Here is a 22,265-nt window from a genome sequence, read left to right as displayed (position 1 = left end):
CATGAAAAATTGTCTTTAAAATTGACAAACATCATATGGGTAATTCAAGGCACAAGTCAACCGGGACCAGAAAATAATTTCTTTTTCGCCATAGACTGCCGTTCAATTTTTTTTTAAAGAATGGGAATGGGGCGGGACTTCACCACTCTATTGAGGGTGGGTCTGGAAAAGGTTAATTTACTGAAAGATCTCATGCCACACCTATTTCATATTTTTTTTATAATCCTTGATGTCCTTTGATCGAGTTTGTAACATTATTTGGGTTGGAAATGCCTTGGATTGCTTATTTCAAGCTATTCTAGCATTGTCTGAAAAGCCTGGTTGAGGAGACTACTGCTGATTGGTGGAAAGGCCGTTATGGTCATAGTTTGAAACGTTCTCAGCGAAAAATATTGACAAAGATGGCCGAGTCTTTTACTGCCTATGGCGAAAATCTTAATGTGATTAAAAACTTTCTTGACGAATATTGGTACTTGTATCAACAAGGATTGTGGTTTATACATCACACGAACTTAGTCAGGGCCAATACACTATCAAATAGACCACTGTAAATGTTAGTTTAAACACTCAAACTTTTCAGGAATCCGACAGGCTAACCTTTAGCATTTCCGACATTGTATGTCATTACATAATGCAGTAGCAATATGAAATATATTATGTTTTAGTGAGTGTCCAAAGGGGTGAAAGCCACTTTAAATCGGGTCACATTATTGACTGTTGTGTTTCCGAGAGTCAGTTTGTGGGTTTTGTAAGGGCCAGCATGAGGGACAAGACCTACAAAGTTGTGGTGAGTTAAGCAGGAAGGTTGGTAACGTTAATGCTGCTAGCAGTGCTAGTTAACATTAGCTAGGCTACTGTAGCCTTCATACTGTATGATTCATATCAATCATTAAAGGCCGTGTTGCAGGGTTCATTTTCCAACGAATTTGCACAATTTGCTTGTTGATAATAAACATTTAAACTGTTATCCATTGTATTTGATGTTGTTGGGTATCACAAAACGGAATATAATACGAAAAAGCAGGTACTATTTCACAGCGTTTGAAGTGATTCTCCTTTCCCCCACAATGCATTGCATTACGTCACCTTGGGGAGACTACAGACCAAAGCCCACCTTGAGACCCTTGAGAGTAACGAGAGAGGAGTAAAGAGAGACGAGTAAGGGATTGTTCAGCAGTAGATAGCGCAGATTATAGATAAATAGATAGGCTATAGATAGCCTAGATATGTATATAGATTGCTAGATAGATCATGTCATATGCTGGTCACAGGGGAGCTCCTCGACCAGCGGCCAAAATGCACTCGCTTCCCTAGTTACTGCAGCTCTCCACCACAGTTTCCATCGGGACGGCACAGCCCACACAAGCACCTGCAAAACTGCGACTTGCCCATATTATCTCCCTCTTTGGTAAGCCGTACCCTGACGATGTCAATGGCAATCAATCACGAGCAGTAGTTATCGAAAATATTCATGCTGAAGACACGACCAGCCTAATCGGCGGCGGCTAGAAGCTAAGTAACAGGGGTGGCTCACAGGTGGGACTAAAAAGTAGCCCAGCTAGCTATCATGACTAAGTTTGCCCGGTAGCCTACTTATCTGAACTAACGACATGATCACTAAGAAAATGTTGACTTTCATTCGGTGCTGTTCACTGACAGTAACAAAAAAAGTGTTGTAATGTTATAAGAATAATACATTGAACTGAATAGGTGCATTATGTAGCCTCATAACGAGGCCTCTCAAATTCAGAAAATTGCATTAAACTAAAATCGGAAGACATTGTTATCTTTGTTAGACCATAGGGTCGTTGTCATATAAATGCTGTAACGAAATTCGAAGTGTAAATATACAAGCTTAATGTTGAAAGTGTAACCGCGACCGTTTCCCATAGGAATGAATGTAAAACATACCCTCCAAAACGAGACCTCCCGAAATTCAGAAAAATTACTAAATTGATATCAGGTACCGTTATTACCATTGGTAGATCATAGGGTAGCTGTGATATTAATGCTGTGACGAAATTCGAAGTGTAAATATACAAACTTTATGTTGAAAGTGTAACCGCGATGTCCATTGAAATGCATTGAAATGAATGAAGTACAGATCAAGTAGTCCCCAAAGTGACGTCATCACCGACTTGCGTACAAAAAACCCGCTAATGCTAAAAACAACAAAAACTGGCATTTAACACCATTTGGAGACATTTTTAAAAATAATATACATATATTGAGTGCTTTATGTACCCATTAATCAACAGTGGTGGTTAACCTGCAACACAGGCTTTAACCTCATTTTCCACTGCACCAATCCATGCATCAGCCCGACTGAGCAGTGATGACCGCATAGGATGAGTCAGGTAACGTTACGAAGCACTGCACTATGTTGCTAACGTTAACGTTAACCGCTTTCACACACACGCAATATAAAATACACAATGATAAATTCAATTCATTATCAAAACACTATTATTTACATGATTACTCGTGAAATAACGGCTATTAACTGCACATTCACTATATAAAAATCACTGTTTGGAGGAAAGGGTTCGCGTGCTGTCGCCGGTTGGAAATGGTTTAAATGGCAAAATAAATCGTGCCGATTTTGCCTATATTATTCAGTGAGGCGCGGTGGTTTATGGGATGAGTAGTTCCTTCGCTCGGAAATGAAAATATGTACAGTCTTGTACCTTTTGACTTTTTTTGGATTTTCTCTTCGTTTTTTCACTCAAAATGATATGTTGTATGCCTATGAGTTATGCCGTAGCTCGTTAGCCTAAGACATGCTGTAAAAACTCTTTAGATACGGATTTTTCCAAACGTCAATGGGACAAATGAATGGGAATCTTACATCCGGCACCTAACCACATTTTGGCTGTGGGCGGGACTGTGCAGCTCTATAGCAGATGTAAAGTCCTCATGGAGACAACATGCACGCTAATTTTATTGACAGGAAACAAACGCCGGGACTCGTAAGCAGTTATTTAACTATCGGAGGCATTATTTTTTTTTTATGATTATCGAAATCCCATTCATTCGCTCATAGGGATTTTTTGTTATAAACCGGAACAGGCAAAATGCTAATCGAATGCATGCAAAATTACGGTAGTGTCTACCACACTCTATAGATCATGTAGTTACATTTTTTTAAAACTCCAGGTTTCAATACCAACTTGATGCAAACCCCCTGCTGCATTCCCCATAGTTGACATAGTCATCGTCTTCGAAATGCGTCAAACACTACTAAGTTGGTACCATGTTCCGGTATTTCTCCAAAAATCAATTGTAACCATTTCTCCCTCAACTCCTCTTTCTTTGGCAGGGGATGCAATGTAGATGTTTTGTTTAAGTATAACACACAGATTCGCTGTCGTTCTGCCATTGCATTCAAAATTCTGTAACTAAGCAACTATGTGTATTAGCCATAGACTGTGGTATTAGCACTAGCTCAATCTAGATTCTGTCAGAACTTCTGTGGGTGGATACGAACTAACCAAGTGGGCAGGACCATGAATAATAATTAGTCAGTGCTAAGTAGCAATGACCATTTATCCAGATTGGCTCAATTTTTCTGCCTTTTCCTTTCCTTGGCTATTGCATACAGCAGACAAACCGCATGAATTTCAAACTTACCACAGGTCACAAACTCAATTTGACCTATGTTATTTAAAAAACAACTGGAAAAATGGGATGGGATCTTTAAGACTTCCAGCAGGGGTGTAACTAGCAGTGAAATTAAATGAAATTGGTGCAGTATTCCAAAGAAATACACATCCATGCCGGATTAGCAATTGTATTTGGGTGCCCGTCTTTTAGGAACATTGGAAATGGGCTTCAATTCAATTATGGAATGCTTGGTCATCTCATTTTTAAAGAAACTGTGGGCATGTCATTGGACTACAGGTTTTCTACAGGAATGGGCATGGTTTGTACAGGCACTGCACTAGTTATGTTAGAAACTCAGACTGTAATATAATCGCCTCAATGTCTTGAGGGTTGAGGGGATTAAGTTTCATTTTAGGTGTGTGTGTCTGTCTGTCTGTCTGTCTGTTTTCGTGTCTGTTTTTTAATTGTGTAGGCCAGAAGTAGCATAATTAGCATTTAATAAATTAGCATAATACTTTTATGCATTTATTATTTTGTGCCCTTTGATATTTTATCAGATGATCAAACTGTTTACTATGTAACTTAAAGGAATATTCCACCATTTGGGGAAATTACTCATTTTCCACCTCCCCTTGAGTTCAACAAATGATTTTTACCTTTCTCCAGTTCCTCCAGCCGTTCTCCAAGTCTGGCGATACCACTTTTAGCTCCAGCCTAGCATAGATCATTGAATCGGATTAAACCATTAGCATCTCGTCTGCTAGCATCACGTTTAAAAGTGACTAAGATTTCCGGTAATTTTCCTATTTAGAACTTGTCTTCTCTTAAGTTAAGGCGTAATAATCTAGTCACTAACTAATTCGTCTGCTGCAGCTCAACCTTGTTGCTGGAAGTTAGTCTACGGGGACTATTTTCAGGTGCTGCATGATATCATTGTTGTTGCTGCTGTGCCCATGGTGTTACTTGATTATTACGCTGGATTGAGAGTATAGTTCCATGTCAAATCAACCTAGAAAATCGCCACGTTTCATTTTCTGTTGGTCTTATTACACTTTTTCTAACTTGAGAGGAGATTTGTTTTAAAGGGACACCAGGCAACGTTTTTGTGTTAATTACTCATCTTCGTAAGTCGGTATATGGTTAAATGGCTCATTACAGGGCGAATGAAGACTCTCTCGCCCGCCCCTACTGCCTGTAGGAAGAATATCCCGCTTGCAAGTTCAGTGTATCGTACCCGGCGACCGAAGCAGTTTCAGTTTCCATCCTGCATCCACAGCACAGAGGGAGGCTAACGAAACGCTAGCGATTGTTGCAAACGTGTGTATAATGGCAGAGCCGGCGAAGAAGCAGCGAAAACCCTTGAGGGAAGATGCAAAGAAAAGGAAAAGAGCTTCAGACCGAGCGAGGGGGAGTTTCGTAGAGAAAAAGCATCAGCCTTGCCTGGTGTCCCTTTAAATCGGAAAATTACCGGAAATCTCAGTCACTTTTAAACCTAATGCTAGCAGGCGAGAAGCTAATGGTCTTATCAGATTCAATGATCTATGCTAGGCTGGAGCTACAGTAAAACTGGTATCACCAGACTCCGAGAACGGTTGGATGAATTGGAGAAAGGTAAAAATCAATTGTTTAACTCAAGGGGATGTGGAAAATGAGTGTAATTCCCCAAATGGTTGAATATCCCTTTAAGTTGATATATTCTTCCCGTATTATTCCTATTCTTATATCCATATTTTTTTCTCAGGTATACCTAGGTTCTCCAGTCAGCCTGAAGCAGGTCTTGTGAAACATGGTGACAACCATGTATTCTTATGCGACATTAATCAGGACCTTGTGGCTTTTTCCCGCTGGGAACTCAACCGGCAGCCCATATTGCTTGATCAGAGGGTCTTTCAGCTGCCCAGTGGGGCACTGGTTGTCAGCAATGCCTCTGATGCCGATGCCGGACTTTATCGCTGTGTGGTTGAAACAGGGGGTGCAGTGAAAAACAGTGAAGAGGCGGAGCTTAAAGTCATATCTGGTAATACACACTGCATTTTTTGTTTCTCAAATGTAATGTCTGACTGTTTGCTGACACCAGTTGCACCTTCCACTTGTTGTTACATCTACACAATAAGAGAGTGCCAGGCAGAATGTAGAAGTGCCATCGTACGAGTAAATTACCCTACATGATTCTGTACTGGAATAATTATATGCTATTTATTATCATATTCAGTGTCTGCTGAAGGATTTTTTTAGTTCAGATACTAATGCTTATGTTACCTGCATTTTGTTTTGACTGCATGGTTTAGTCCTGCACCTGCTCAGGCTCGAACCCACAAACTTTAGGGGATTCTACACGTTATTTCCAGATGTAAAAGTTTGCCAATAGGTCTATGTTGTGTAGCCTGTGAGCCACAAAGTGGACCAAAACAAAAATGACTCATTTGAAAGAGGGCCTAATAATTGTGGAGAAAGCTGTGGAGACAGTATTTGTCATTGATCAACCACTACAGAGCTTTCCCCGGTATACGCTATAGCCCCAAATCGTAAACAGTGGATTAGTTAAGGGCGGTGAGCTAAACGCTTCCCAAATAGCATTTTTTAACCAGTAATATTGTTCAAAACAGAACAAATTTTGTCAGTAGCTTGTTCAGGGTCCCTACACATAAAACAAAGTACCAGATAGATAGATAGATAGATAGATAGATACTTTATTGATCCCCAAGGGGAAATTCAAGACAACCAACAATGTAGTTCGCGATTCCGGAGTTTATTACATGGCAATTCCATGGAAAATTACGCTTTTTGTAACATCCATAACGCCATTAAAACATGATGGTATGGTATGATGTGAATGATTACATGAAATTTGAGCATTTGCTATTTTTGGCTGAAGAATGTACATGAGAAAATGAGGAGAGGAGCTACAAGGCAGGACTGTCTCACACACATACACTAGGGCTGGGCGATATATATCGATATAAAAGATATATCGATATATTTAAAAATGCGATATGGAATTAGACCATATCGCTAGGGCTGAAACGATTCATCGACTTACTCGAATAACTCGATTACAAAAATTACTCGAGGCAAAAACCCTGCCTCGAAGCCTCGTTAAATTCCTATACGCGCAGGGATCTGATTGTTCCACACGGAGCGTTGTTCAGGAAGCACACCACTAGCGCGTGAATCGTGATGCATTCTGAATTTAGCTGGCGGAGTCAAGATGTCTAAAGTTTTCAAGTAAAGTTTTGGGATCATTACATACTCAAAAGGGAAAAGAACAAGCATCTGAACCGAAAACATCCACTCTGTATTTTACCAAGCGTCAATAAAGTAGGCCATCTATCAATCTATCTAGCCTATCTATCATCTACATAGCCTATTGTTAGTAGCCTAATGGTAAATGCTGCAGGTGTAGAAATCTACATAAAACCGATATTTACTTTGATGTCAGGTCTAGATTACAGCATGAAACTTAATACATTAATATATGCATATTAATACATTAAATTGCTTTCCCTCTTCTCCCTCCGAGCACTTCACAACATAGTATGGACAGCTTTGTTCGCCCAGCTTAAGTCATGCACAAGAGGCTGCAATTTTACAGAGAGCATTTTGAACATTATTTAATTGTTGGCACTGGCACTTATAAACACTAAATGGGTAAATTGCAATAAATGGGCTTAGTTTTGTAGCCTGATGTTGGAGTTAGAATAAATACCTCTGTGTCAATTGCTTGATCATTTTACAGCCATGTCATTTTCGTTATGCATTATTTGTTAATGTTTAATGAAAAAAAAAAAAAATATCCGATTAATCGATCGATAAAATGCTAGATTAATCGATTACAAAAAGAATCGATAGCTGCACCCCTACATATCGCATATATCGATATAGTTCAAATTTGCGCCGTGATCATTGCTCCAAGCAAGCCGCTGACCGGAGCTCTCTGCACTGCTCCCCTCTCTGCACTGCTGTGAAACTGCATGCTACTTTTCTCATATAAATATATTTATTTCAGAAAAAGATTGGCCTATTTTATTTTATAGGCTATTTTATTTTATAAGATATTTTTTTTTATTTAAATGTGCACCTCAGGGATCTTTGATTTCAAAAAAAGGCACTCCAGTTTTATGTTTACATTTTATTGTTATTTGAGTAGTGAGTTTTCAATAAAACTACTCATATTTGACTGAACATTTCATTTTACAGCTCTAACTTTGCAGAAAAAATATCGGGATATATATCGTACTGTATATCGATATTCAACCTAAATATATCGGGATATGATTTTTGGTCCATATCGCCCAGCCCTAACATACACCCACACCCATGGACACACACATAAACGCACACACTCGCACACACACACACACACACACACACACACACACACACACACACACACACACACACACACACAAACACGCACAGACAAGCATACACAAAAGTTGCACGAGTAGGGGATGGAGTAGGAGATGGAGACAAATTGACTAGTGTGATTTATTTTCTCGGAGAGGATGTACAGGACTGAGCGGCTGTTTGTTGTTCTGTTAACAGATAGTTTTTCCTAACTATGTGAGGCCCATCTGACTACACTGAGCTACTTGAGCTTGGTTGGCTACTGCTTCCTTAAAATAATGTGTGGATGTATTTGACCATTCTAACTAGATCTGTGGATCTGCGTAGGCCAAAATAGTTGAAAAAACAACGCCTCAGTGGATAAATCTAACTTGTATTTTAGTATTATATTTGCATTTTGTTATATATATTTGGGTTTTGTAATCTTTCAGAGAAATATGTTAACCATTCCTGTTTCAGTTGGTAGTCAGGTCATTGTAAGTTATCAAGACCTTCGGGGCAACCCCCTTTAACTTCTGTTGCAGCAAGTTGTGCACAACAGACAGACATACGATAGTCTGTGGAGTTGCAGCTTTATTCAATGATCAGCTGTTGAAACTATGCTTAAGTTTCCCTCATCACAAACTCTGATTTGGTCGCCAGCTTTTCCGTTAATCTCCGTTCAGTATCTCGCTGGCTGCAGACACTCAATCACTGACTGACATCACGTTAACCTTAAAGGAGTCACACCTACTGCTATTTTGATGACTAGTTTTGCTGCTGTACCATTGAGGACAGGCCTATTATGAGTTCAGTCCATCATTGGTGGTATGAAAAATAACTGCAATTGAATGCTGCTTATTAAATGCTGTCCCTTTCACTTTTATTTTTTTTTTCTAAGAGTAATAGTAATGATGTCATATGTGTTTTAAGTAGCACACTGCTTGCCAAGTAATGGGTATAGATGCGTCTCGCTGCTCTGTCTGGCATGCTGTTTGTTTGTGGAGCGCTTTGTGTTGCATGAACACAATGTGAACACTGACCATCAACTAACGGTAGACATTAACATTAAGGCAGAACTTGTTGACTCCTCTCCAATCGTAAAATTTAGATTTTTGAGCGTAAAATTTAGGTTTTTGAGCATAAAGTCATCACTCCAAATTACTTTCTGAGGCGTGTCTTGATGCTGTTTGGCTTATTATAAGGTTTTGAAGCATTGATGCAGTAACAGCATGCTTAATCACGCCTTAGGATAGCCTAAAAACAGCTTCTTCTGAATCTGAAGTGTCATCTAATTTTTCCTCCTCAACCTTGGGAATTCATTGCTGTAGGCACTGGATGACATGGCCCACACAGTTGACTAATTGTTCCTGGACTCTTCCCCCTCATCCACTATACGTTCGACCAGCAATACATCGGCACCACGCCCCTTTTTAGATGAAAACAATCTAGAATCACATAATTGATCTCAGTATGAAAGACCAGTAGCTGACACTCTTTACATCTAGTTTTTAATTTAGAATAGAATAGAATAGATCTTTTATTGTCATTGTCACAGGTACAACGAAATTTAAAGTGCTCTCCAGTTTGTGCATCATTTACAGGAGATTCAATCTGTTTACTAGGACAAGGGTTTTGAAGAAATGTCTAACTCATGTTGAAACTATTTACATTACCAACCCAATTCACTTCCAATACCCCAGTGTTGAGGACAAATATGGCTCATTAATAATTCACTTCCAATACCCCAGTGTTGAGGACAAATATGGCTCATTAATAATTTACTATTAGTGTAAAACCGTTAGCTTGCTAACTAACTGTGGACGTTCAGTATAACATTCACAATTATCTGGTCTTAGTAGTAGAAAATCCTTTTGTATTTCAAGTGGTAGAATTGCGTTGTAACTTGTGTAGTTGACCTTGTGACATGTAAAGTTAAGCTTGCCAAGCCTAACTAAATAGTCAGCCAAATGCAGGTAAACATCTGTGCGCTTAACACATGTGATTTCACTAATTAGCTGATCTACCTGGCTTAAGAAATGCGCTAATTAGAATCAGCTGATTAAGTAAATGGTTGGAACCAAAATGTGGCAGGACTATTTAATATTTATTAGCTTGTTTCTCTCCCTATGTCAATGCAGCCATGTTGGTTTCTATTCAATCTAAGCTGTCGGGCGGAGACGTGTTGCAATTCAAAGTTCCAGGATGTGCCAGTATTGGTCTACACTGGCAGACTTGCTCTCTCCTTGTTTTTCCACATGAAATTTTAAAGAAACACTTGTACCGCCTCAAAAAAATGTGGTCCAGTCTGGAGCCTTGCTGTCAGTCATGTGCATCTGTCCCGCTTGTCTTTCAGAAACCGCAGAACGAAGAAAGCTTGAATTTTTGAAGACGCCCTCAGCCATGTCTAGAGTGCTAGGGGACAGTGTACTTCTTCCCTGTGTGGTGACAGGGTATCCTGCTCCCTATGTTAGATGGATGTTTAATGGCCAGCTCATTGAGGAGAGGTATGGAGATGTTTTTGATGTTTTTGACGATTTGAAAGTAGGCTACTAGGTTGATTTGAAAAAAATAACCACAAGGGCACTTGTATGTCACAAATCACAAAGGAAACTCCAACACTGTTTTATGTTTATGTAATGATGTTTTATGTTTCAATCACTTTTCATACTATGTATTCATGGTCACTTACACTGTGTCTCAAAAGTCCATTCTCCTTCTAAAAAGTCCTTGCGGGAGGACTTTTGAGGGAGCTTCATTAGCATAATGATATTTGATATAGAAATATTAAAGGGATATTCCACCATTTGGGGAATTACACTAATTGTCTACCTCCCCTCGAGTTAAACAATTGATTTTTACCTTTTTCCAGTTCTTCCAGCTGTTCTCTGAGTCTGGTGATACCACTTTTAGCTCCAGCCTAGCATAGATTATTGAATCGCATTAGACCATTAGCATCTCGCCTGCTAGCATCACGCTTAAAAGTGACTAAGATTTCCGGTAATTTTGCCATTTAAAACTTGTGTGATATCATTGTGCTGCTGCACCCATGGTACGTTTGCAACATTCCTTATTTATTACGCCGCAATGAGAGTATAGTTCCATGTCAAATAAGCCTCAAGTTAAAAAGTGTAATAAGAAAGTGTAAAAATGAAACGTGGCGATTTTCTAGGCTGATTTGACCATGGGCACAGCAGCACAATGATATCATGCAGCACCTGAAAATAGTCCCCGTAGGCCTTCCATCAGCAAGTTTGAGCTGCAGTAGATTATTACGCCGGAATGAGAGTATAGTTCAGGGAGGTGGAAAATGAGTGCAATTGCCCAAATGGTGGAATATCCCTTTAAATTTAAATTATATGCCAATATCTTCTACACAGTTATGTTCTAAACCATGACATTGCTTCACACTTACCATTAGGTGATATTTGTGTAGTTGCAAGGTCAAATGATTTTGAACACAGTTCTTCTCTGACAACACTTTCATTTAATGACTCACTTTCTTCTAATGACTTGTTATTCATTGTCAACAGTGAGGGACGTTTTGAAATTGTTGGTGGGGGAAGTTTGCATGTTCTCAACCTAACTGAAGAGGATGCTGGGACATTCAGTTGCCTTGCAGACAATGTGAATGACTCCATAGAGGTTCAGGTTGAGCTTAAAATTCAAGGTACAATATATTGTTTGTTCCCTCAACCTGTATCAGTCAGCATGTCAGATACATCGTAGGATTGGTCTCAGGGAATATCGTGGCTTCATGTTGTACGGTATTTGTGGTGTGTCTGTCAGTTTACAGAATGGACAGACCACACACATTTTAGCTGAAATATTCACATGATTTTTCGTTTAAAGTTTAGAGATTAAAGTTATAAACAGGACACACTTTAATTCATGATACTTCTTTATTGATGCACTTCTTATTAAACTATTTATTTTGTAAAGTATAGTAAAGTTTAGCTATAAGTGAAAACAATGGTGTATACAAAGGCTATGCGATCAGGCGTCATTAGATTTATGCATGATGTATGCTAATTCTCAAAATTATTCTTTGATTTGGAGGATGAAAGAAATGATACATGCTGTTTTGTGAGACCTATTGAGGTGTCATAGTGTGTTGTGTGTTAAATATAGCATGTTGATTGTCTTGAAAGAGAATTTAAGTTTCCTTTATGTCTTTTTGATATTTTTGAGGAGTGCTCAAAACCAAATGATGCAGATATCATAGTGAGCCTTATAGTTTTAAGCAGTTCAGTCTCAATTTGGCAGCCTTCTGTAAGTGTGTGCATGTGCGTTGATGTTGGCTGTTGTGCTTTTACAATGTAGGCCTAAATGTCGTGACATTACTGATCATGTGAAAATTTTACAGTGGCGCTTAAAATCTGCTGCGCCGCTGCTAAATACATAGTAGGGAAAACACTGCATTTTATGATTTATTACAATAAATGACTTACATATAGCACCTTTAATTTACTACTTATTAATGCATTGTGATGTGTAGCTCCACTTTGGGCAATCAGCGCACAGCAAGTAGCAGTAATCCTTAATTTCACATATATTTTTGTGTGTTTTGTAGTCAGTGCATTTTTTTAAAAACAATTCTTGAATGTTCACCCTTTTAACATAGCCAAACCTTTCTGCTTTCACGTTTTCAGTTCCTCCCCAGTTCCTGAAAAAGCCAGTGAACACCTATGCTCATGAATCAATGGATATCATCTTTGAGTGTGAAGTAACAGGTTCACCTGCACCGACTGTTAAATGGGTCAAGAATGGAGATGCGGTCATCCCCAGTGACTACTTCAAAGTAATTGTAAGTCCTAATGATTATGGAGAGTTTGCAAATCTTGTAAACATTAATGAATGTTTAGTCATTTACCAAGTAATAAGTCATAGCCCGCCACTCTGGATGTTTGTCAGAATGATTACTTTAGAAAAAGTCATGCACACACCTGCTTTCTTTTGCAGCAAAAACACCAATCTTTGGTGTGTTTAGGTATCGGGTCACAGTCCATACAGTGCCCTCCACAATTGTTTGGCACCCTTAGTAAAAATAGTAAAAAGATCAAGAAATCCTTTCTTGATGATTTATTTTACAATCAAAATTCACAGATTCAGCCTTATACTCTAATGCATAAATATGCCCAGAGGCTGTTTTGGGTCTTGGTCTGACTGTAGCCTACAGTTCGAGCAGAACGAAAATAGAACCGTTTCAACTAAGCCTTTTTGTCAAAAGACAGAGGAGGCTCGCTCAAAGGAGCTGATGCTTATAGTACGGTATAGCGCCACATAGTTCAAATTGAAAAGGCTCTGTAATAGCAGGTATTTTTGGCTGGCGTGTTCAGAACTGCACAAAATTTGACCTGTAGGATCACTTTGACACCCTCTGAATGCATGCTGAATTTCGTGGAATTCCGTTCATGTGGGGGCCATACAATAAATTAATTTATGTGTACATTTAGTGACTGTACACAAATCGGATGGCGGTGTTGAGCGAAGGGTTGCCAGATAAAGTTGAAATGTACACACACACACTCACATGCACGCACACACGCACACACACGCACTCACATGCACGCACACACGCACACACACACAGACACATACAGACACACACACACATGCCAAACACAGGTACAGGTACAAACACACACACACACACACACACACACACACGCGCAGTACATCTAGTTGACTACCCAATAATGCTTTGTACAGTCTCCACTTAATCTTCTACAATTGCGTTGAATTCAGACCATGGAATGTGACATTTTTCCTCTTTAAACTAATCTCTCGAAATTGTACAGGCTGCTAGGTTATCTATTATCCTGGTATTTTAGGATCAGGATAGCATATTTGATGTTCCCAAAGGTTTTGGAGGGAAAAGATCACCACAGTGTCAGACGTTCCACCATAAATAACAATGAATATCAGGTTATTTTCCATAGTCATCCTTCTTTTTATTCCAAACCTGGGTATCAGCAAAGAATACATACTAACATACTTATTTTCCTGACTATTGACCAGTGTTTATACATTGATTTTGCTAAATTTCTTCAGCTGCAAGGTTAATGCATTGTCTCAATTACTCTTTATGATTAAGGCACAATCTGATTCTGATTCATTGGGCTATTGGACATTGCGGTTAATACAAGTGTACAGTTAATACACATTTTATTTTTTGTTGTTGTTGCATAAAACACTGTCCTGCGGTGTATATACAATGTGCCTAATACATGGGAATAATTACAGTATATTAAAATATATCCTCTAAGAGGTACGTCACCCCAGCTCATTAGGACTTGAATGACATTAATGCAAAAATCTAAGGCCTCACCTGTTGTACAGGCTTTACTAGCTGCTCCATGACCGAAAGCTAGATGTCTTTGGCTTGTGGGTGAAACAAGGCATTTGAGGCTTTGGGAAACACTAATGAACTTTTATTACAATTTCCTGACATTTTATTGACCAAGCAACATATTTATTAAGTAAATAATCAACAGATTAATCCATGTTGAAAATAATTGTTAGTTGCAGCCCTAGTTGTTATTTTTAAAAATTCATATTATGCCTTTCACATCAGGTGTCACCTGATATTGCACTCTCTTGTGTCCTTGGCAATATTATACCAGTCAAATGTAAAGCTGGTCAGACGCCAATCAAAATTCAACCGTCAATGCCAACATGTTTAAAATGTCAAAGTACACAACATTTGAAATGCTGCATCATAGCCACATTCTTTGGATGCTTGCCAAATTTTGTAAAATTCCATCCACAGGGGGCGCTGCAGCTGACATATTTCAAATGTCCTTGGACCCTAATGATTGACAAACAGATATTTAAGGGTACTAATACTGATGTTGCTCCCTTTACAAAAGAAAAAACGATGCCATACAAAATGTTTTCAAAGAAAATGGAAAACTGAACTCATTAAAAGACTGACAAATTCTACAAACAACAAAACACATACACAGGAACACACACACCTAGATGAATAACAGACTCCATGCTAAAAGTGCAGAGGTGCAATTTCAGTACTTGTGCAAAACTTTTTTTCATACTATTATTCTATTAGAGCAGACACACTGCATAATGTCACCTAATATGAGTAATGAAGTGGATGTCTCTTGCACTCTAGCCTGCTGGTGCTCACGGAGCAGGACCTTAGAATCAATCGTAACTTTCAGGCCACTTCTTAAGACTGAACCCAGAAATGGGACCAGAGCACACGATTAGTTATAGCGAGTTTTTACTGGAGCTGGTGACTAATACCTAATATGAGTACTTCTATGGTCAAAGCTTTTCACAATTAGTAAGTACAAAACCAATGAAAAAACAGCTTGTATGAATGAGGATGAGCTCACTGGGGTGACCGTAACTAAGGTAAAAATAGAGAGTTTTGAAGCATGCTCCTGAGGGTTTATGCTTCAGACTTACAAACACCTTTCAATAATACTGACTAAACCTGATTACTATCAATTTCTTCTGATAACCCATAGAAGGAGCACAATCTCCAGGTGCTTGGACTGGTGAAATCCGATGAAGGCTTCTACCAGTGTATGGCTGAGAATGATGCTGGCAATGTACAAGCCAGCGCCCAGCTCATTATTCTGGATCATGGTAAGCTTGTAAAAAAATGTGTGTGTGCATGGCTGTACTGTATGTGTGTACCCTGGAAAACCAGAGTTCTCGCGAAAGCACAATTTGAATTGTCTCTGCGAGACACTCTGGCAATGAATAATGATGCACGTTACTTTTACCCCTTGCGTCGCGAGGAACCAATCACATCGGTGTATCTGATATAGGCAGGCCATGAGGCGAGCTAAACAGATGACGACAGTGCTGCAACGAATCAGTCAATAAACATTGGTCATAGTGTTATCCAATTGCGTCGAAGTCCGAAATCAGTCAGTAAACATTGGTCGTAGTGTTATCTAATGGTGTGCAGTGAGATTTTTTTAAATGCTTGCTTGGTGCTGCCCCTCGAGTTGGGCCATTTTCATTATTTGTGGCCAGACCCTTAATCTTTCTAGATTACCAGGGTCTGGATTTTCCAGGCTAGTATGTGCGAAGGATTCTGGTAGAATTTATATTAACTACCAAGCTACAGTAGGAATGGACAGAGTACATGTCATCACAAATTATCAGGTCATTAGAACATCCTCTGTTTGTCAGTTAATTAGCAAACTTTTTGAGAATGTGATGAATTTGCACTTAGCCAGGATGAGGGAATTGCAAAACACTTTACGAAAGCTATATGATAAAAACTGGTGGATTAACCATAATAACTAGACTGCATTTCAACAGAGAAGATCTGAAGGGTGGTGTGTCATCATAAGGCCCTGACTGTTGAGCTGCACTTGTTGCTAAGGCTTCAGTTTCTGAGGGCTATTATTATTCATGTCATAGTGGTCACTGTTGTTGATAGAGTTTTGAATATAACTAATTTCTAATACTGCAATTGTTGAATTGAATTAAAATGGAGGCCAAGTTTGCAAAGGAGTTTCCAATGTATAAGGTGATAAGGGCAATCTAAAGTAATATATTGGCATGCATGTGTTTCTTAATAGTGCCACGTTGTTTTGTAAATGATGTTGGTCCAGAAGAAGCACTCACTTATGCGCATACGTGTGCGCTTTCAGTTGGTCTGACTTCTGTTTTTTTTATATAAACAGACATGGTTTCCCTTTTAATATAATACTTTAATATCAAGCTTTTGCTCAAGCAGAGTTTACATGTGTCTGCACTCGCATAGTATTAGAACTCAAATGCAATGACAAAACAAAGTCTTAAAGTTATTTACGGTCACTACTGACAAGGGGATAGAATCGAAAACATAGCCTGAAAAGAGCAACACTTATTGGATATTCATCCAAGGACCGTATTACAGAAACTTCCTAGCTCGCAAATCCCATCTTATCTGTTTGGTAACTGTGGTAACTATATTTAAGCTTTGATTTAAGAACTGCCGCTCCTAAGTCAGTGTTCTTATCCTAACTCCAGATAGGAAAGATGTATTACAGAAACGTTTGAAGTCACAAAATCCTAAATAAACGTTCCTAACGTCCCGACATGCCCATTTCTGATCAAGGTTAATTTGACAACTGCACCAGTGTAAACTAGCAACGAGACTTGCATCACGCCCGGTGCCACAATGCCCCGGTTATAACATATGGCACTGAATATTATATGGCACGTTCATGAAGCTAAGATTTATTGTTGAGTTGATTAGTTACATGGCATTAGTTTTACGTCAGTGTTCCTAATAGTGTATGGATGAATACAGATATCTCTACTGCCATCATTACATTACCATAGCCAATCAACATTTGTCAGCTTGTGCTTTGCAGGAACAGTGCATCATACAATTGTTCACTGTCTGCACTACACATTTTGTGAAGAAATTAGAGCTGTCTGTTGGTGTTCCCTTGTGTTAAACAAAAATATATGTTTTGAAGAGAGATTGTAATTAAATTAGTAATTAAATTAGATTTATTGAAGATAGATGATGATGATGCTGGATCATATTTCCTGTTAGCAAGAGTTAACATGATTACCATTATACATTATATGTATTTTGGGGGAGATTTTAAAGATCTGCATGCGATTTGGGCTTTGGACACATCTGCAATAGATAGTCATTGTGTTTTCCTTGGGATTCATATGTTTGTTTTTGGTGAGCATACCGGTATACTCAGTCACCATGGGCCACCTCTGATTGGTGAGCATAACTTGTATTTGAAATGTGCAGCCTACACTGTTTGCTACTCAAATTGTCACAAATCATTTTGATTTCAAATAGATTAAGCCCTGTGCTGAACATATCTATGCTGTTTGTTATGCAGTATTTATTGTGTCTGTGTACCTATTCATTCTTAGCTTCTAATGGTAACCAATGCTACCTATGTTAGCTAATCTAAAAAGTTTGGATAGTTAAGAGATCTTGAATTCTAAACAGCGGCTGAGATTTATTATCAGAATTAAACAAATGTTCCTCTGTAGTGTTGATTCAAAGGAATGTTTTGTACATCTTACTTGTCCCTTTCTTAAATGATGCATCCCCCACATGCACACAATCAGTTATATATGTTTACATTCATACTGCAGCCTCTTCCCAAAGGCTGACTTTTCATCCTGTCATTTTTGCAGTATATTTATTTTTGTCACTTATGTATTTAGTTCATTCAGATGAGTTTTTAGTAATTTTTGTGCCTTATTTCTGTCATCAAGCCCTTTTGTTTCGATGTTGTTTCTGTCCTCTCCCCCTTTTCCTTTTTTCCTCTTTTGTGTTTCTGTCTTACCTTTTCATTCCCATCCTTCATCCATCATTTTCCTTCACCTGTGCCAATGTCTCTTACACCATCACTCAATTACTCCTGCTACACCCAAGATGTGTCCCTGCCCTCCCCCTCATCCCCCTCACTGATCAGTGCCACTACTGAACATGTAACACCAGGCTCTGGTGGCAGCGATGGACCTACACCCTCAGCCCCACGTGATCTTGTGGCTTCGCTCGTGTCCACCCGCTTCATTAAGCTGACCTGGAGACAGCCAGCTGAGACCCATGGGGAAGAAGTTTCCTACTCCGTCTACTACAGCCAGGAGAGTATGAACAGGTACTCAGTTATTTCATTCTCTACATCACTCTATGAAAAAGGAAACCTATTATTATATTAAGTTTGATTACATATTATTAAGCACTAATCAAGACTATATTAATAGATAGTTGTTGTTTGTTTTAGGGAACGCATAGTGAACACCAGTCAGCCTGGAGAGATGCAGGTCACCATCCAGAACCTCATGCCTGATTGCAAGTACACCTTCCGGGTGGTTGCACACAATAATAATGGTGTGGGTGAGAGTTCCAATGCCCTGACTGTCGCCACACAGCCTGAAGGTAAGAGTCCCCCAAGAGGTCATAAAAAATCTACAACTGTGAAAAATACAAAATTGGAAATGTAAACAAAGGAAACCAGTCGGAATGATACATGCACACACTTTTTATATACTGTATGCTTGTCAACTGAAGGTACATGAATGCACTCTGAGAAATGCACACTGAAGGTACATGAATGCGCACTGAAAATTTTGATGACACAAAGTACACTGCGAAAACTCGAATGGTGCACTCATAACGGTCAAAAAGTTGTGTGGAACGATGGAAACTATCTGTCCTCAATGGACGCCATCTTGGCTACATAAAGGAAGGGGAGGGAACATTTTCAAACTTGTGATCATCGCGATTAAGGAAACTGGAGCAGCAGCAGTGGAAAACAATTTAAAGATGTTCAAGCAAGTTATAACATAAACTGTTAATGTTTTGACAAAGTGTGACCTTGTCACTGTCTAATAGAGGACACCAATAAAGTTATATTTCAATGTTGCAAAGAGTGCACACACTCAAACAGTCCATGAGGCACCATAGTAATAAGGGCATATATGTGAAAAGTTTTGCGTTGTAGAAGTACTGTAGGCTTTCATGATTTCCACCTCTATGTGGCCGTTCCAATTTCTCAATGCCCACATAGCGTAGGGAACTTACTGTATACTATGTCCTATTTTAAAAAAAAAAAAAAAAAAAAGAAGAAATTCAGTAAGCACACAGTGCACTGCATTAAAGTGTACTGATGGAAGTACGTCATCTGAGACAGAGTGAAGGTTATGGCAGGTGGAAGCATATCAATCAATGCTTTGCGTCAAGTTTGATTTCATTGTACAATATTTGAAGAATATTGTTGCAAGAAGACCAATGTTAGTGTAGTGGCTAACTTGGCTAGCATGCAATAGCCACAGAAGTTGTGGGTTAAATTCATGGCTGCCACTGTTGTGCCTTTGAGAGAGGTACGTAACACCTTGCAATTGATATCTATAAGTCGCTTTGGATAAAAGTCCTTGGTCTGAAAAAGTTTGAGAAATACTGATTTAAAGAGTGACCACGTGTGTCCTTGACCTTGGACCCTACAACATAGAGTACCATGTAATTTCATCAGGCCCTTATAGTTAAAGGCTAACTATGCAGGTTTTTTAGCTTAATTTACCTTAACTTAACAGCTTCGGAGTCATTGGAATGGTTATATGACTTTTTTCGGGTTGAATGGTCGCCGTCTTGCTTCCCCCTAGCGCCTGTGAGAAAAACCACCCTTGCAACTTTGGGCCGGCGGGCCGACGGACTCCGTGTCAGGAAGTATAACAGTGTAACGAATTGCTTTACTGCATTTAAATACACATACACTCCAGGCACCGGCTAGAACAAGGTAGCGATGGAATTTCTCAGACATTCGTCATGACGGAGCCAGCGAAAAAGAAGCAAAAAACGAGAAAACAGCAAAGAAATTGACAATACTGCATAGTTTCTCTTTAATAATACCCCAACCATAGACTGTTCACCCCATTCCCCTACTCCACTCCAGGAAGCATTACAGATCTCTCCGCACTCGGACCAGCAGGTTCGGAGGGAGCTTCTTCCCTGCGGCTGTCACCCTGCTGAATACTAACTCTTATCATACTGTAAACTATACTCCATAGTCAACTGCACATATCTGTCTGTACTATTAATACTGCACATTTATTTTATTTTTTACTACTCTTATAATGCTACTGTTAATACACTGTACACTGTACATACCTGTACGTACATACATACTGTATCTGTCTATATTGTTCATACTGAATATCCATATTTATTCTGCTCTTATAATGTTACTGTTAATACTCTGCACATATTATCCCTACTGTAAACTATGGGCCAGTCCCAAAGTCCGGACTCACAGACTCAGGGACTTTGGTGCGCGTTCTCGCAAAATTCGTAAGGGCTTAGGTCTGTCCCAATATCGAATTTCAAAAGGTGTGAAGGTTTGAGTACACACTTACCGAGCCCTTTCTGTGAGTCTGTATCATTTTGACCGCTAAACTTTTTTTCAAAAAATTACTTTCTTGAAAAGGAAAATAGTTCTGCTGGTGAAATTTTTAGTTTAAATTCCAATGGTCAAAATGACCACCTTGGTAGTTCTAATAGATTTGAAATTCTTGGCAGTTCTAGTGTTTAACACTGTCTCATAAGGATCCTCTTCATGTTCATGTCATGACATTTTGAGTCTGCTAAGAGGCGCAAACATTAAATTCTGCTCCCATAACCACAACTTCATCTCCTGACTCATATTTTTAATAACCTTTTTAGTCAATTTGTTTGGAGTCTTCAGTGTGTAGGGCTTTTTTGCCAGGATATTGCAATAGTGTTATATCACTAATTATTTATAATAATTATATAATCTTTGTACAGTTCAAGTACCAGGACCAGCTCCCAATCTTCAAGCCGTGGCCACCTCCCCTACCTCAGTTACTGTAAGCTGGGACATCCCTCTCACAGGCAATGGAGAGATTCAGACCTACAAGCTTTACCACACTGCAAAAGGCCAAGACACAGAGCAGGTCAGTCTGACAGGATGTTTTCAATATCTTTAACCTCTAATCACCACCAGATTAAGTAAAGTGTTGATTATTTGTATCATTTCAGCATATTGTTTGGAAAGAATAATTCAAATAACTTGTTATGGTAATTTGGGAGGTTAACGGTAAATCTGGCCTTTGTCTGTGACCGCATATACCTTTGTGGTCTTTTGAATACTGTACGGCTCTCCTCTTTCAGGAAATCGATGTAAGAGGTCTGTCTTACACCTTAAGTGGGCTGAAAAAATTTACAGAGTACAGCTTCCGGGTGGTGGCTTATAACAAACATGGACCAGGAGTGTCCACAGATGATGTGATGGCGCAGACATTTTCTGCTGGTAAGAATATTTCAGACATCAACAAATGAATAGGTAAACCATTAGAAAACAAATGTTCACTATTAACACAATTAATGTGTGCCAATGTTAGTGCCCAATGATGTCCATATTACGCATCATTAATCCTTATTGTTACCTTTGCTAAGGAGGTTGTATTTTCACCCATGTGTGTTTGTTGATTGGTTAGTGAGCAAAAGATCAGAATTGGGTCACTTAACAGAAAAGCCTTTGTCACAATTGGCAATTGAATGAATCTGACAGAGTGAGTATGACATGAGCAGTGTCCTCTTATGTTCAATGTATATTATGCTACTTTTGAAGCAAATTTTACAGAACAACATTGATGATCATATGCAAATGTTCCACAAATATATGTGGATTTCTCACCCAGATGACAAACGTCATGACAACAGGAGTCAACATTTTATTCATCTAAATAAGGACAAAACAGATAATTTTGTTTGTCAGCAAAGCAAAGAGAATTAAAATACACCTTGATTCTTGAGCTCTAAGAACCAAAGACCAAGTCTGAAATCTTTCTTCTATCAAACATATGGA

The 22,265-nt window shown here is 38.9% G+C and overlaps 1 protein-coding gene across 9 annotated transcripts in view; it reads left to right on the top strand.

Annotated features, from left to right (window-relative positions):
* Positions 1 to 22,265, top strand: part of neo1a (neogenin 1a) — a 92,558-nt gene that overhangs the window by 39,585 nt on the left and 30,708 nt on the right. For 5 of the 9 annotated variants that reach the window (XM_042061134.1, XM_042061140.1, XM_042061136.1 and 2 more), the window contains exons 3-11: positions 5,345 to 5,620; positions 10,286 to 10,436; positions 11,463 to 11,599; positions 12,582 to 12,736; positions 15,423 to 15,543; positions 18,314 to 18,539; positions 18,666 to 18,820; positions 21,203 to 21,351; positions 21,569 to 21,707. In XM_042061134.1, the coding sequence (XP_041917068.1) occupies positions 5,345 to 5,620; positions 10,286 to 10,436; positions 11,463 to 11,599; positions 12,582 to 12,736; positions 15,423 to 15,543; positions 18,314 to 18,539; positions 18,666 to 18,820; positions 21,203 to 21,351; positions 21,569 to 21,707 (1,509 nt within the window). The remainder of the gene's footprint in view (positions 1 to 5,344; positions 5,621 to 10,285; positions 10,437 to 11,462; positions 11,600 to 12,581; positions 12,737 to 15,422; positions 15,544 to 18,313; positions 18,540 to 18,665; positions 18,821 to 21,202; positions 21,352 to 21,568; positions 21,708 to 22,265) is intronic. The other 4 variants (XM_042061137.1, XM_042061139.1, XM_042061141.1 and 1 more) reach the window with 1 other exon arrangement.

The sequence above is a fragment of the Alosa sapidissima genome, chromosome 14, assembly GCF_018492685.1.
Source record: "Alosa sapidissima isolate fAloSap1 chromosome 14, fAloSap1.pri, whole genome shotgun sequence".
Classification (NCBI taxonomy): Eukaryota; Metazoa; Chordata; class Actinopteri; order Clupeiformes; family Clupeidae; genus Alosa; species Alosa sapidissima.
This window is presented reverse-complemented; position numbering and strand designations above follow the sequence as displayed.